General features: G+C 38.6%; 1 protein-coding gene across 1 annotated transcript; it reads right to left on the minus strand.

Moving 5' to 3' along the window:
- Positions 1 to 945: 945 nt before the first annotated feature.
- Positions 946 to 15,290, minus strand: LOC309605887 (membrane-spanning 4-domains subfamily A member 12-like). The gene is given in 6 exon segments (XM_082342205.1): positions 946 to 1,142; positions 1,146 to 1,190; positions 3,267 to 3,383; positions 5,014 to 5,070; positions 5,693 to 5,840; positions 14,020 to 15,290. Coding segments are annotated over 6 exon segments (726 nt in total). The 5' UTR covers positions 14,271 to 15,290; the 3' UTR covers positions 946 to 1,034.
- Between the last annotated feature and the right edge of the window lie 654 nt (positions 15,291 to 15,944).

A 15,944-nucleotide genomic window follows, 5' to 3' on the forward strand; every position in this document is an offset into this window, starting at 1 on the left:
TTTGGTTTTTCTCATACAGTTTAAATTATATTTTTGGGGTGAAGTCCTTGTACTTAAACCCAGCATTTGTTACTTGTACCTGAAAAAAAAACATGTGTACACTGGCATTTCAATAAAGCCCACTTTATCCCATTTTCTATTACCCCAAATAAAAACTATGTAAAATCTTAATTTTATGTAATTGAATAGCACAGGGTTTGGTCACAAAGTAGTAGTGTAATACCTTTTTTTGAGCAAATGAATGAATTAATGAATACGTTTTTAGATATTCCAGAATGAAACTACCGTAAGGGCTTTAAATAGGATCATATTAATAATAGGCATATGACTTCTGTGGTAGGATATAACATTTCTACTTGGACACCCTGTAAATCATCATCAAAGAAATTTTATCAGTCTGCTTTGCAGTATTTTGTCAGATCTCCTACTTAACAACCAATAACAAACCAAATGAATAAAAAAATACCAAAAAAGGCTTATGTTCCTAGTAACATTTTATTGAGGAAAGGGTAACATTAACAGGAAATTTTCTAACTTTAAGAGAGTTGCAGTCATTTCCGGTCCTCTGGCCCTTCACCTTTGCCAGTGAGTGGTAGCGGCATGTAGGAAGAAACAGTGGCAGGGAGATCCATGCAGTTATCGTTCGTGATAAACTAAGAACAAATCTGAAACACAGTCTTTAAAATCAGCAGTCATCGTGGAGAGTAGAGACCAGCTTCTTCAGAAGTTTCTGCAGGTAGTTTTTCCCCATGAGATTGCATGATCCTCCTTTTTCTTTTAATACCTAGTGGTATTAGGTGGTGTGAGCTTGGTGGCCATCATTTCTGGGAGGAACTGAGGACCACCCTGTGGTCAAGGGACTATTTGCATACACAATTGGAATAGCCAGGACAGACTGGAAAGAATGAATAAAGCAAACAATATTGTTGCTATAATCCTGTTCAGGAACCCCCCTGGTCCCATCGGAGAAGAGGACAAATAGCACGCTGGTAAGTCCACAGTGGGACTTAGCTGACACTGAAGTCTGTATTTCTTCAGCACATACTCAGATTATCTTCCAGGGAAGAGGCCCAACTCACCCCATTGGTGTTGGTGATTGCTTGGCTGGCAAAATGGGCTGTGACACAAGTTATGCAAAACTCCTAAAGAGAGAAGATGATCAGCATGGCTGAAATTCCTTTCCCAGCTAGCTGAAATCAGGAATAAACACACTGGAATGTTGACTAAATCAGGAGGGCTTCACCCAGGCTTCAAAGAGTTCTGATTCATCAAATGTACTATTGCTTGTACTCACCTAGCTCTGGGACCATTTCTCTGTCATCACGTGCTTATTTCAGGGGAATGTAAATTAACTTCGGAATTTCTTTAAAATGCCAGAAGACTTCCCTTTTTGCCAGTAGACTGTTTTATTTAGAAACATTAGAAAGGAAGTAGAGTTCTTTTCTTTGCAATGGCTTTCTTTTTTTTTCTAATAAAAATTTACTTACTCATTAAAATAAAAATATAAATCAAGCAACATAGGACACAGCCAATCATCCCAAATGCCACTGCCCAGAAATGAGCTAAATTAACACCTGAGACCTGTTATTCTAGAACTCTATGTATGGGCAAAAGGCAAATAGAAAAGTGGGTGCAGGGACTTCCCTGGCGGTCCAGTGGTTGGGACTCTGCGCTTCCACTGCAGGGGGCACAGGTTCAATTCCTGGCCGGGGAACTAAGATCTGGCATGCTGCGTAGGGCAGACAAAAAAATAGAAAAAAAAGAAAAGTGGATGCATGGAGAGACAGCAAGAGAGAGAAAAAAAGAGAGGAAGCAAGAGAGGGAATGAGAGAGCAATAGAGGGAAACACCATTTTTTAATAATGGAATCATTTTTACTTCCTATTTTGAAATAAAAGTCTTACCTGATTTTAAAAGAACAAAAAGAAGTCAAGTTTACGAAATCCATGAAGAGGTTGACATCATTTTAAACCTACAAGTTTCAGTTTGAGGCAGTATTAGATGATTGTTTATTATGAAAAATGAGAGATTAGCATACTTGTTTTACCTCTCATCTTCTCTCTTCAACTTCCAGTTTTTGTGCTTTTCACGAATCTCCTTACACAGCTTCTCTTTGCGTTTCTGCATTCTTGATTTAATCTACCTCATGTATGGTTGAATATTACTATTCTTTTTTTTTTTTTTTTTAGCAGCAGTGCCCATGTGTGTTATTGTTGTTTTACTGAGAGTATCTTCTTGTTGCTTTTATACTTTCACAAGGATTTTATTGGACTTGTTATTCTTTTTTTAATTTTTTAAAATTAAAAAAAATTTTATTTATTTATTTTTGGCTGCGTTGGGTCTTTGTTGCTGCGTGCGGTCTTTCTCTAGTTGTGGTGAGTGGGGGGCTACTCTTTGTTGCGGTGCGTGGGCTTCTCATTGCGGTGGCTTCTCTTGTTGTGGAGCAGGGACTCTAGGCATGCAGGCTTCAGTAGTTGTGGCTCGTGGGCTCAGTAGTTGTGGATAGCAGGCTCTAGAGTGCAGGCTCAGTAGTTGTGGCGCACGGGGCTTAGTTGCTCCGTGGCTTGTGGGATCTTCCCGGACCAGGTCTTGAACCCGTGTCCCCTGCATTGGCAGGCGGATTCTTAACCACTGTGCCACCAGGGAAGTCCCTGGACTTATTATTCTTGAGTCACATTTTCTTTTCATCAAAACTCTGTAGATATTGCTCCATGATTTTCCCTCACTGAATGTTTTTGTAGTAGAGACTGAGTCAAGCTGATTTTTTTTCCTGCTTGTAAGTAATTTGATTTTTCTTCCTAAAACCTCAAAGAATCCTTTTCTATATCTTATGCCTTAACAAGGATACATGTATTTCAATATGTATCAATATCAATACTTATATCTATGTATCTATATCTGTATCTCACTTATTTTGCATCTCTTTCTCCTAGTATAGGTTATTCTCATTCAGTGTGCAAGTTCAGTTACTCTTTTATTTCCGGGAGCTTTTTTTCCCAGTATTTCTGTATACCCTTTAGGAGTCTTCCCTATGTGACTACCTGTGAGATGGACCACTAAGGGGTGCCCTTTCTGCCGTAGTCCATCTACAGAGGTGACTCTCCCACTTTATTCTCTAGTCCTAGAGATCACATGACCAGGAGTAGGGCTGGAATAGAAAAGGGGATTTACTACTAGAGCTGCTGTACAGTAATAAGAAATAAAAAATAGATCCACTCTAAGTGAGTGGAAAGAGAGGAAGCACATGGTAGGTGATGGGATACTTACCACTGCCCAGTAGTCTTGATTAGGCAGCCCATTAATGCTCACATCCACCAGCAACAGAATCACCCCAATGAAGGCAAAGACAGAATTAACAATGTTCATTCCTAGGTTGCCTTTTATCTGATGGAGATGGCAGGAAAAATAAATCATATGTAAGATGAGTGAAATTAAATGAAATAAGAAGCAATTAAATCTAATGGTTCTTAATCTTTGAAATCTTGAAAAAAATTTTGAAGTTGAAATGATTTTTTTCCTCTGCCCTTCTGGATAGTTACCATGAAAACTATTCTATATGCCTCCTAAATGTAGGGTATTTCTAAAATCTGTAGAAAAATGTAGATAATACAATGCAGAAGCTCATTATTATATTTGTCTAAGCCTCATGCACAATAACAATTATATTCCCTTTTTAAAGCAATAAAATGACAAACTTATAATGAGCATTTTTTCTGTGACAGTCACTGTATTAAATCATGTAAATGCATTATTTCGTAGAACTCTTACAACCACTATATGAGGTAGTACTATATAGCATCCAATTTTATAGATGGAAAAGTATATACACAAAAAAATCTGTGCTGATAAATTTAGGAATTAATGAAACCCTTGTCTTTCTAAGGACTAGATAGATTTAGAATGAGGAACTTGGTCGGCTTTTGAGGGTAGGGGTAAGTGGGCAGAGTATAAAATGTTCCCCAGTTTCTACAAGAAGACTTTGAAATTCAGCAGAATAATTGTGAAACCAAGTCCTCAGCTGACTTGTTAGGAGTTCTTTGGAATGTGCTACTGCTTCAGCATGCCTTAGATAGTCTTCTGAAGGCCTCTAAAGGGCTCCTAGAAAAATCGATTTAGGTATAATTTTAGCTCTCTTCTCCAAATGGACAGATTCTATGCTTGGACAAGCATAGTTAGAGGGAAGGATCTCTAAATCATGCAGTGAAAGGATGTTTTATTTTGTTTTTGTATTACAAGAGTCGTTAGTCAAGATTAGACTGATTTATTTTATTTTATTTTTAGTCTAGTGTAGTCTAGTCTGGGAAAGTATGAGCAACATGACTCTGTGTTCCTATTTTCCCGTTCTTCCCTCTTGTGCTGGATTAAATATAATCTTGAAACCACTTCTGTTCTAGTTGTCTCTAGTTCTTGGCAAACCATTTTCTTTCTCCTGTTTCAAAAGTGGACCAGGAGATTGCAAAAGGTGGAGTGCTGTGACAGAGAGAATTGAAAGGCCTGTCTCAGTGATTTATGGACTCTTCTTAGGTACTGAGCTAGGTGTTTTTCATGATGATCTAAAGAACTATAAAACAAAAGTCAAATCTGAATAAGACTAAGAGATATGCACAAAGAAAAAATAACAATACAAGGCAAGGCAGAACTGAGAAATAGCAAATGCAGAGTAGAGTGTTTGATACCGAAGTGGCAAGAGGGTGTTCCCTGGCTTCTTTGTTTCCGCTTGGAGTTTCCCCGGTGCAGTGTGACCCCACTGAACCAGGGAGCCTTGGAAGTAAACAACCCCATCTTTACCAATTTCCACTCTTGTGAATTAAAGAGTCGGGATGTTGAGCTCTGCCATTTCTGAGTGGCAAATTGTGTAGACCATGTGAGGGCATACATACCACGGAGGCAACCCACAGATACTTTTGGGAAAAAAATGCTCCCCTTCTCATTTTCTGAATCTGCCTTCTCAATTTTCTTACCCAAATAAATTAATCTTTAAAGGGGTTTAAAAAGTAGAAACATTCTAACTTACCAGACAAGGGGAAAACTGCTTGGATGCCGAAATAGAGAGTGCTCCAGTAATAGTGAACTGTAGAAATAAACAAATTTATTTGTGAAATGATGGGTCCTTTGATTGTTCCTGGGAAATACTTCTCTTTATATGATGAAAGGTTGACCTATTTATATTTCCCTCTCAAAAATTCCTCTCGTACTTCTCAATTTTTTGGAGTAACTCTCGAAGTTACTATGTCATCTTGACATCCTTTTCTTTTTTCTCCTTAGCTTCTCGCATAAAAAGACCTCATTCCCTTGTAAGTTTTCCTTGTTCTGATGACTTCTGACCTCACTGCTCAGTCTCTTCTCATGATCAACTGCATATTTTTAATCATGTTCCCGATCACCTCTTTTTGCCACTGTCCACCCAGCACATACATTTCCATCTAAAATGTAATAGGGAAATAAAACTTTGGTTTGCTGGTTACTTGATCAGTGTAAACTTTAGGGTGTGAGTTTAGGCTGCAAGTTAAAATGGAGAACAAAAGCTCTTCTTTATTTAATTCTCTATCTAATTAATATCTAATATTAATATCTAGTATCTAAATTCTCCAGCTGGTCAGATGCAGGGCTTATTAAAAGATGAGTTGTACATAGACTGGGGACAGCTATACTTAATAAACTGCGAAGGACAGCTGTTGCAGCAGGCTACTCACAGAGAGGTCGCCCCAGAATGGATATCCGCCAGTAAAAGACAAGGAAGCAAAACCCAAAACTTGGTTATAAATGGAGGCCATTAAACCCAAAATAATTTCGAAGTCAGTGTGCATCAATCCAATCATGATCTGGATTGCCTGAAAAAAGGAAACAGACATTTAAAAATTGCTTCCTCTTCTTCAGGCACCACTGAAACATCACTGTCATTGCTGCTGCTCCTTATTTATTGTCAACTCTGTCAAGATCCATGGGTGTCATTTAGCTATACCTATACAGGAGGTGGGCCATTAAGATTTTGACATACGCTAGGACCAGGGCCTCAGTATAAAGCCTTGTTTTTTTTTCCTTTTTTTTCTTCCCATCTTTATTGGAGTATAATTGCTTTACAGTGGTGTGTTAGTTTCTGCTTTATAACAAAGTGAATCAGCTATACATATACATATATCCCCATATCGCCTCCCTCTTGCATCTCCCTCCCACCCTCCCTATCCCACCCCTCTAGGTGGTCACAAAGCACTGAGCTGATCTCCCTGTGCTATGCGGCTGCTTCCCACTAGCTATCTATTTTACATTTGGTAGTGTATATATGTCTATGCCACTCTCTCTCACTTCGTCCCAGCTTACCCTTCCCCCTCCCCGTGTCCTCAAGTCCATTCTCTACGTATGTGTCTTTATTCCTGTCCTGCCCCTTGGTTCTTCAAAACCATTTTTTTTTTTTAGATTCCATATATATGTGTTAGCATACGGTATTTGTTTTTCTCTTTCTGACTAATTTCCCTCTGTATGACAGACTCTAGGTCCATCCACCTCACTACAAATAACTCAATTTCGTTTCTTTTTATGGCTGGTTAATATTCCATTGTATATATGTGCCACATATCTTTATCCATACATCTGTCGATGGACATTTAGGTTGCTTCCATCTCCAGGCTATTGTAAATAGAACTGCAACGAACGTTGTGGTACATGACTCTTTTTGAATTATGGTTTTCTCAGGGTATATGCCCAGTAGTGGGATTGCTGGGTCGTATGGTAGTTCTATTTTTAGTTTTTTAAGGAACCTCCATACTGTTCTCCATAGTGGCTGTATCAATTTTCATTCCCACCAATAGTGCAAGAGGGTTCCCTTTTCTCCACACCCTCTCCAGCATTTATTGTTTGTAGATTTTTTGATGATGGCCATTCTGACAAGTGTGAGGTGATACCTCATTGTAGTTTTGATTTGCATTTCTCTAATGATTAGTGATGTTGAGCATCCTTTCATGTGTTTGTTGGCCACTGTATGTCTTCTTTGGAGAAATGTGTATTTAGGTCTTCTGCCCATTTTTGGATTGGGTTGTTCGTTTTTTTGATATTGAGCTGCATGAGCTGCTTATAAATTTTGGAGATTAATCCTTTGTCAGTTGCTTCATTTGCAAAATATTTTCTCCCATTCTGAGGGTTGTCTTTTCAACTTGTTTATGTTTTCCTTTGCTGTGCAAAAGCTTTTAAGTTTCATTAGGTCTCATTTGTTTATTTTTGTTTTTATTTCCATTACTCTAGGAGGTGGGTCAAAAAGATCTTGCTGTGATTTATGTCAAAGAGTGTTCTGTCTATGTTTTCCTCTAAGAGTTTTATAGTGTCTGGCCTTACATTTAGGTCTTTAATCCATTTTGAGTTTATTTTTGTGTATGGTGTTAGGGAGTGTTCTAATTTCATTCTTTTACATGTAGCTGTCCAGTTTTCCCAGCACCACTTATTGAAGAGGCTGTCTTTTCTCTATTGTATATTCTTGCCTCCTTTATCAAAAATAAGGTGACCATATGTGTGTGGGTTTATCTCTGGGCTTTCTATCCTGTTCCATTGATCTATATTTCTGTTTTTGTGCCAGTACCAAATTGTCTTGATTACTGTAGCTTTGTAGCATAGTCTGAAGTCAGGGAGTCTGATTCCTCCAGCTCCGTTTTTTTCCCTCAAGACTGCTTTGGCTATTCGGGGTCTTTTGTGCCTCCATACAAATTTTAAGATTTTTTTGTCCTAGTTCTGTAAAAAATGCCATTGGTAATTTGATAGGGATTGCATTGAATCTGTAGATTGCTTTGGATAGTATAGTCATTTTCACAATATTGATTCTTCCAATCCAAGAACATGGTATATCTCTCCATCTGTTGGTATCATCTTTAATTTCTTTCATCAGTGTCTTATAATTTTCTGCATACAGGTCTTTTGTCTCCCTAGGTAGGTTTTTCCTAGGTATTTTATTCTTTTTGTTGCAGTGGTAAATGGGAGTGTTTCCTTAATTTCTCTTTCAGATTCTTCATCATTAGTGTATAGGAATGCAAGAGATTTCTGTGCATTAATTTTGTAACCTGCTACTTTACCAAATTCATTGATTAGCTCTAGTAGTTTTCTGGTAGCATCTTTAGGATTCTCTATGTATAGTATCGTGTCACCTGCAGACAGTGACAGCTTCACTTCTTCTTTTCTGATTTGGATTCCTTTTATTTCTTTTTCTTCTCTGATTGCTGTGGCAAAACTATGTTGAATGATAGTGGTGAGAGTGGACAACCTTGTCTTGTTCCTGATCTTAGAGGAAATGGTTTCAGTTTTTCACCATTGAGAACAATGTTGGCTGTGGGTTTGTCATATATGGCCTTTATTATGTTGAGCTAAGTTCCCTCTATGCCTTCTTTCTGGAGGGTTTTTATCATAAATGGGTGCTGAATTTTGTCGCAAGCTTTTTCTGCATCTATTGAGATGATCATATGGTTTTTCTCCTTCAATTTGTTAATATGGTTTATCACATTGATTGATTTGCGTATATTGAAGAATCCTTGCATTCCTGGGATAAACCCCACTTGATCATGGTGTATGATCCTTTTGATGTGCTGTTGGATTCTGTTTGCTAGTATTTTGTTGGGGATTTTTGCATCTATGTTATTCAGTGATATTGGCCTGTAGTTTTCTTTCTTTGTGACATTTTTGTCTGGTTTTGGTATCAGGGTGATGGTGGCTTCATAGAATGAGTTTGGGAGTGTTCCTTCCTCTGCTATATTTTGGAAGAGTTTGAGAAGGACAGGTGTTAGCTTTTCTCTAAAAGTTTGATAGAATTCGCCTGTAAAGCCATCTGGTCCTGGGCTTTTGTTTGTTGGAAGATTTTTAATCACAGTCTCAATTTCAGTGCTTGTGATTGGTCTGTTTATATTTTCTATTTCTTCCTGGTTCAGTCTTGGGAGGTTGTGCTTCTCTAAGAATTTGTCCATTTTTTCCAGGTTGTCCATTTTATTGGCATAGACTCGCTTGTAGTAATCTCTCATGATCCCTTTGTGTTTCTGTAGTGTCAGTTGTTACTTCTCCTTTTTCATTTCTAATTCTATTGATTCGAGTGTTCTCCCTTTTTTCTTGATGAGTCTGGCTAATGGTTTATCAATTTTGTTTATCTTCTCAAAGAACCAGCTTTTAGTTTTATTGATCTTTGCTATTGTTTCCTTCATTTCTTTTTCATTTACTTCTGATCTGATATTTATGATTTCTTTCCTTCTGCTAATTTTGGGGTTTTTTTGTTCTTCTTTCTCTATTGCTTTAGGTATAAGGTTAGGTTGTTTATTTGAGATGTTTGTTGTTTCTTGAGGTAGGATTATATTGCTATAAACTTCCCTCTTAGAACTGCTTTTGCTGCATCCATAGGTTTTGGGTTGTCATGTTTTCTTTGTCATTTGTTTCTGGGTATTTTTTTATTTCCTCTTTGATTTCTTCAGTGATCTCTTGGTTACTTAGTAGTGTATTGTTTAGCCTCCATGTGCTTGTATTTTTTATAGATTTTTTCCTGTAATTGATATCTAGTCTCATAGCGTGGTGATTGGAAAGATACTTGATACGATTTCAATTTTTGAAAATTTACCAAGGCTTGATTTGTGACCCAAGATATGATCTATCCTGGAGAATGTTCCATGAGCACTTGAGAAGAAAGTGTATTCTGTTATTTTTGGATGGAATGTCCTATAAATGTCAATTAAGTCCATCTTTTTTAATGTATCATTTAAAGCTTTTGTTTTCTTATTTATTTTCATTTTGGATGATCTGTCCATTGGTGAAAGTGGGGTGTTAAAGTCCCCTACTATGATTGTGTTACTGTCTATTTCCCCTTATATGGCTGTTAGCATTCGCCTTATGTATTGAGCTGCTTCTATGTTGGGTGCATAAATATTTACAATTGTTACATCTTTTTCTTGGATTAATCTCTTGATCATTATGTAGTGTCCTTCTTTGTTTCTTGTAATAGTATTTATTTGAAAGTCTACTTTGTCTGTTATGAGTATTGCTAACTCCAGCTTTCTTTTGGTTTCCATTTGCATGGAATATCTTTTTCCATCCCCTCACTTTCAGTCTGTATGTGTCCCTAGGTCCGAAGTGGGTCTCTTGTAGACAACATATATACGGGTCTTGTTTTTGTATCCATTCAGCCAGTCTATGTCTTTTGGTTGGAGCATTTAGTGCATTTACATTTAAGGCAATTATCGATATGTATGTTCCTATGACCATTTTCTTAATTGTTTTGGGTTTGTTATTGTAGGTCTTTTACTTCTGTTGTGTTTCCTGCATAGAGAAGTTCCTTTAGCATTTGTTGTAACGCTGGTTTGGTGGTGCTGAATTCTCTTAATTTTTGCTTCTCTGTAAAGGTTTTAATTTCTCCGTTGAATCTGAATGAGATCCTTGCTGGGTAATCTTGGTTGTAGTTTTTTCCCTTTCATCACTTTAAATATGTCCTGCCACACCCTTCTGGCTTGCAGAATTTCTGCTGAAAGATCAGCTGTTAACCTTATGGGGAATCCCTTGTATGTTATTTGTTGTTTTTCCCTTTCTGCTTTTAATATTTTTTCTTTGTATTTGATTTTTGATACTTTGATTAGTATGTGTCTTGCTTGGTATGTTTCTCCTTAGATTTATCCTGTCTGGGACTGTCTGTGCTTCCTGGACTTGATTGACTATTTCCCTCCCATATTAGGGAAGTTTTCAGTAAAGCCTTGTTTGAGGTATTTGGGGAGACTTGTTCAGGTGTCCCAAGGATTCTTCAAAAAGTACTACTGCATAGGCTTGCATGAGCATCCCCTGAGAGCCTCCAAGACTCTTAGAGAAAAATGCTGTAACTGGGACTTCAATGACTGTGTTTTGCAAATGGACCAGTTCTCTGCTTGGGTAATCCGAGTTCTGGGGAAAGTATCAGTGAAGAAAAAACAAATATTAGGCATTAACAATATGCTTGATAATTTCTAAGCACTTTACACTTATTGTACATGTAATCCTCCCAAACAATGGGATGGAGACACAGAGATCTAAAGAAATTAGGTATCTGTCTTAGTCTGTTCAGGCTGCTGTAACAAAATACCACAGACTGAGTGGTTTATAAACAACAGAATTTTATTGTGCACAGTTCTGGAGGCTGGGAAGTCCAAGTTCAAGATTCCAGCACAGTCACCTTGTGGTGAGGGCCCTCTTCCTGTTCATAGCCCGTGCCTCTGTGTCCTCACATGGTGCAAAGGGCGAGGGATCTCTCAGGAGTCTCTTTTATGAGGCAATAATCTCATTCACGAGCACTCCACTCTCATGCCCTAATAAGCACCTCCCAAAGGCCTACCTCCTAATATTGTCATCTTTGAGAGTTAGGATTTCAACATATGAATTTTGGAGGGGGACAGAAACATTCAGACCATAGCAGTGCCCAAGGTCACACAGTTACTGAGGGGCAGACCTGGGAATTTAATGCAGCAAATTGACTCCAGAGCCCATGTCTTAACTATCCCGTCAGGCTCAGCTTCACTTCTTCCATGAACTCTTCTTGATTATACCAGTGAATTTAAGCTATCTTGTTTTTCTTTTTTAAATTCGGTTGTATCTTATGATATAAATGACACACCTTATTTCTTAGTTTTGTACTCATTTATATTGTTCTTTTTCAAATTGCAGGTATGCAAACATTTCCTTATTGGCCCATCATGTATTCTCAGACAGTGGATACATCTTAGTACCTCTTAGTATACCTTCCTTCATCCTTGATAAACAGATTTGTGAGAGATAACTGTTGCTAGATTGGACCGGAAGTTAATTGTTTCTTCCAAAGTTTACATCTTATCTGTCCAGGAATACTGCAAATACAGTGATTGCTGTGTTTATTTCTTCAACACGTAGCTACCGAATACAATTAAATTGAATCAGGATTAGAAGAAAACCCCACAGCTTCCTAAACAATGCTAAGAGATTAATATTTTTTGAATAATGAAGTTGAGACTGATAAAAGCTGTGAGTCTTCTCCCCTAAAAAACTGTTCTTCCATATCCATCCATACACACACCACACATTTGCATACAACTTCAGAGGTGTCATGGGCTTCTTTTAGCCAGTTTTGGGTCTCAGTTGAAGAACTCCTGCATTAGACATTATTATTTGATTTTTAACTACCTCTTCTCCAGAGCAGCAATTCAAGCATCTGGCTATAAGCTTCCCACCCTCATCCTTGCCATCATTTTGATGAGGAGCAGTTAGATCTGGGTTAATACTGGCCTTCCTTTCTCCTGGTAGAACCCTGGATGTACCATTTACTGATCACAATTGCATATTGGCCAGACTTAGTAATTTGGTCATTTAGTTCATTCTGGATTTTTGGCCGCAGAACTATTTTAAGCTCTGAGTCAGTTGGAACAGGTGGTCCACTCACATCCTACGCCCCTGCCCCCACTGCCCCCGAGGCCCCTGCACCGTTGTGGTGACTGGAGGCTACTAACAGCACAGAAGGTCAGTCTTCAGGGAGAGGAAGTAGCTTCTGCCAACTGGAGCTTTTAAAAAACCCAAGGGTACTTTAAAGCATTTCTCTTGAGCACGTCTTTGGTACCGGTCAGACGGCTCCAGTGGCCGCCCACTCCACTCAGACTAAAAGCCAGAGTTTCCAGTCCTCCCAGCCTCAAAGGATCTGGCTCTACCGCCCCTCTGCCCTTTTTCCCACTACTCCCTCCGTCTGCCATTCTATTCTACTTTGTTTGCCTCCTCCCTGTTCTTCAAACATGCCACATTTTCCTCGAAAGACCTTCTGACTTTACCGGGAACCTCTTGCCTGACATCCACAAGGCTCACTCCTCACTTCATGTCTTTGCTCAAATGTCGTCTTCTAAGGAAAGCCTGCTCTGACCAGCTTGAAACTGCTACCCCCTCACTGCCTGGAACTGCTTATCCCTTTCACACTTCTTTATTCTTTCCATATCTTTTATCAACTTCCAACACACTGTGTACCTTAATTCTTTATTATGTGTGTAGTCTGATTCTGCCACTAGGTTCTGAGCTCCATGAGGGCAGAGATTATGCCTGGTTTGTTCTCTGCCGTATTCCCAGCACCTGTATGGGGCCAGCTGTGTGGTGTGCTAGTTTGTGCCAGTGGCCCAATGGGAGCAGGGAACTTCCTCTGTCTGGCAGGAGGAAGATCTGAGAGGCCACCTCCCAGCTTACATCTGCCTGCTGCAGGGGGACCAATGCTCAGTTTTACTTTCCTGTGATGGCTAGAAGAGTTCTGGCATATAATGGGCACTCAATATAATTTATGGAAGCCTCTAGCAGAGAAGTTAGAGCTGCACACAGGGAGGGACAGTACCATTTGGAGGAGCTGTGTTAGTGGCGTGAAAGAGGTTCTTCAAAAGCACAGCAAAGGAACTAATAATGCCACCTATGCCAGTGGAGTCTTCTTGTACATGTAGGGCATATTTTATTTACAATGCCTCCATAAACTAGATTAGGAATGGTCAAAGTGCCCCTTATGGAATTGACATGCAGTTAAGTCATAACATCTCCATGGGCACTGGGTGAGGGGACAGCAGATGGAATGGCCCCTAGTTCTTTCACACCCAGTTTCCCCAGACAGCCCATTTGCAGTTCCTTCTGTTTTTAAGGCAACCCTCAATATGAGTTTGCCTCTATACAAATACCAGGCTTGAAACTAATCCAGAGACAGGATTGAGGGTACCCAAAATATCCTTTGCAAAAGTGAGATCAAGCTAGAAGTGGTGGCATTTCCAGAATGTCAGTGTTACTGAATCATCCTGCTACGAAGAATCCTTTGTCACCCATTAGATTTTTGCTTGAATCCAAAGTAACATGAATTTGGGGGTAAAATCTATATGCAGACTAATTATTTCTACCTAAAAGGGATACTGTTTCCAGGGTAGCATTCCAACCTTTCTAATGATTGGGCATATGTCATGAGATCATAAACTTCTCTCCACCTATAGCTTATAAGCACAATAACACCTTACAAATGCAAAATAAAAATTCTAGTAGTAAGTAGACTTACCATTAGTGTCTTTGCTTCTCTTTAAAGTTGGTAGCTGCTTCTCCTCTAGCTGAATTTACCATTTGTATATTTCCTGGACCCTGCCGACTGTTGGTGAAGGTTCCTGGAGAAGTGATGAAGGCAGGCTGACCACTCTGCGCTTGGGTTCCTAGGCTGATGAAACTCAGAGGTTGTTGAGACCCAGGAGCCATAGAGTAGCTTGGTGGGTAAGGATTAGGTTTGGTTTCACATATTCTGAGGTAGGCTGTTGGCTTGGATGACATCATTATGTCCTAAGTATTACAAAACATAGCAAAATGATAAATTTACCCAGAAAGGAAACTAAAGAAAATCTTGTCAAATGTCCATTATCTATGCAAATGAAGGAAAGCAGTGAGCAGTTAATGGGCAATGACAACCAATATGAATGATACTTATTTGACTTTGGAATCCTATACATCCTACAGTTTGAAAGAAGAGAAGGAGGGGAAGATGAGGATACATTTACTTTCCAATTCCCATTTGATTTTGTAAAGTGTTTATATATATTGATCTTCTGTGAGTTCATTGCATCTGAAGGACAACAGAACAAGGGAAGAGATGGTGGTAGGCAGAATAATGCACCCTTCTCCTTTCCCCAAAGATGTCCACGTTCTAATCTAGGAAATTGTGAATATGTTAGGTTACGTGGCAGAGGTATTTAAGGTTGCAGATGGCATTGAGATTGATAATCAGCTGACTTTAAAACAGGGAGATTTTCCTGGATTATTTGGGTGGGCCCAGTGCCATCACAAGGGTCCTTAAAAGTGGAATCGGGAGGTAGAAGAGAGTCAGAGAAAGAGATGTGGTGATGGAGGTAGAGTTAGAGAGATGCTGTGCTGCTGGCTTTAAAGAGGAGGAAGTGAGCCATGAGCCAAGGGATATGGTGGCCTCTAGAAGCTAGAGAAAACAAGGAAAGCAGGTTCTTTCCTAGAGATTTCAGAAAGGAATGCAGCTCTGCTGACACCTTGATCTTAGCTCAATGAAACTGGTGTTGGATTTGTGACCTACAGAACTGTCAGATGATGAAGTTGTGTTGTTTTAAGCCACTAAGTTTCTGATAATTTGTTATATCAATAAATAGAAAATGAATATAGGGGTCAAGAATATGATTGGATGGTAAGAAAGACAGTCCAAGATTTAAAATTATTTGTTAATACTTTTCCAGTAGATAATTCACATATGACCAATTAAGTTGATTCTCTCATTCTTTAAGAAAAGTACCCTTGAGATTCCCTATTCATTTTTGTCCTTCTGGAAGCATAGAGTATCTTTTGTTTTGTTTTGTTTTGTTTTTTATTTTTTCACACACACACACTGTATTTTATTTTTACAAGAGATAAATAGACTGACACCAAGCATTATACATGGATGACCACAACAAAAGCAACAATGATTGCAATTACCGAACATGAAACACACTCATACTATGTCATAATATTGACATTCAGTCCAGTAATCCTCCACTGTAACAGCTCCTTTACTTTGCAGTGAAAATTGATTTGTATATTCTTTGCCTCTGAGTCCTTGTGGGATTTTTTTTTTAATTCAGACAGAAAGTCACAAAAATTATACTCATCCTCATCAGTTCACTCAGTCCCATGTAATTAATTTTTTTTTTCATCTTGATCTTTTGTTAGCACTTCTATGAGTTCATCAGTTTTTCATTAGAGTTCTGAAAATGCTTATTCATTCAGTTCAGCAGTACAGTCAGTTACCAGAAACCTGTACTTGTCAGAGTCTTTTCCATGAATTTCTTGAAGATGAAACCCTTTTACAGGAACATATTTGCAAAAGCATCAGAGTACACCCAGAACTGTCTGTAAATGACAAAAGACTTAAAAATGACCACAGTTAAAGATTTGATGAAAGTTCATAATAATGCAGTTGACAAGAAAATTAGTTATTTCTGAGATATACAT

Source organism: Balaenoptera borealis, assembly GCF_965194805.1.
Source record: "Balaenoptera borealis genome assembly, chromosome: 11".
NCBI classification, from domain to species: Eukaryota; Metazoa; Chordata; class Mammalia; order Artiodactyla; family Balaenopteridae; genus Balaenoptera; species Balaenoptera borealis.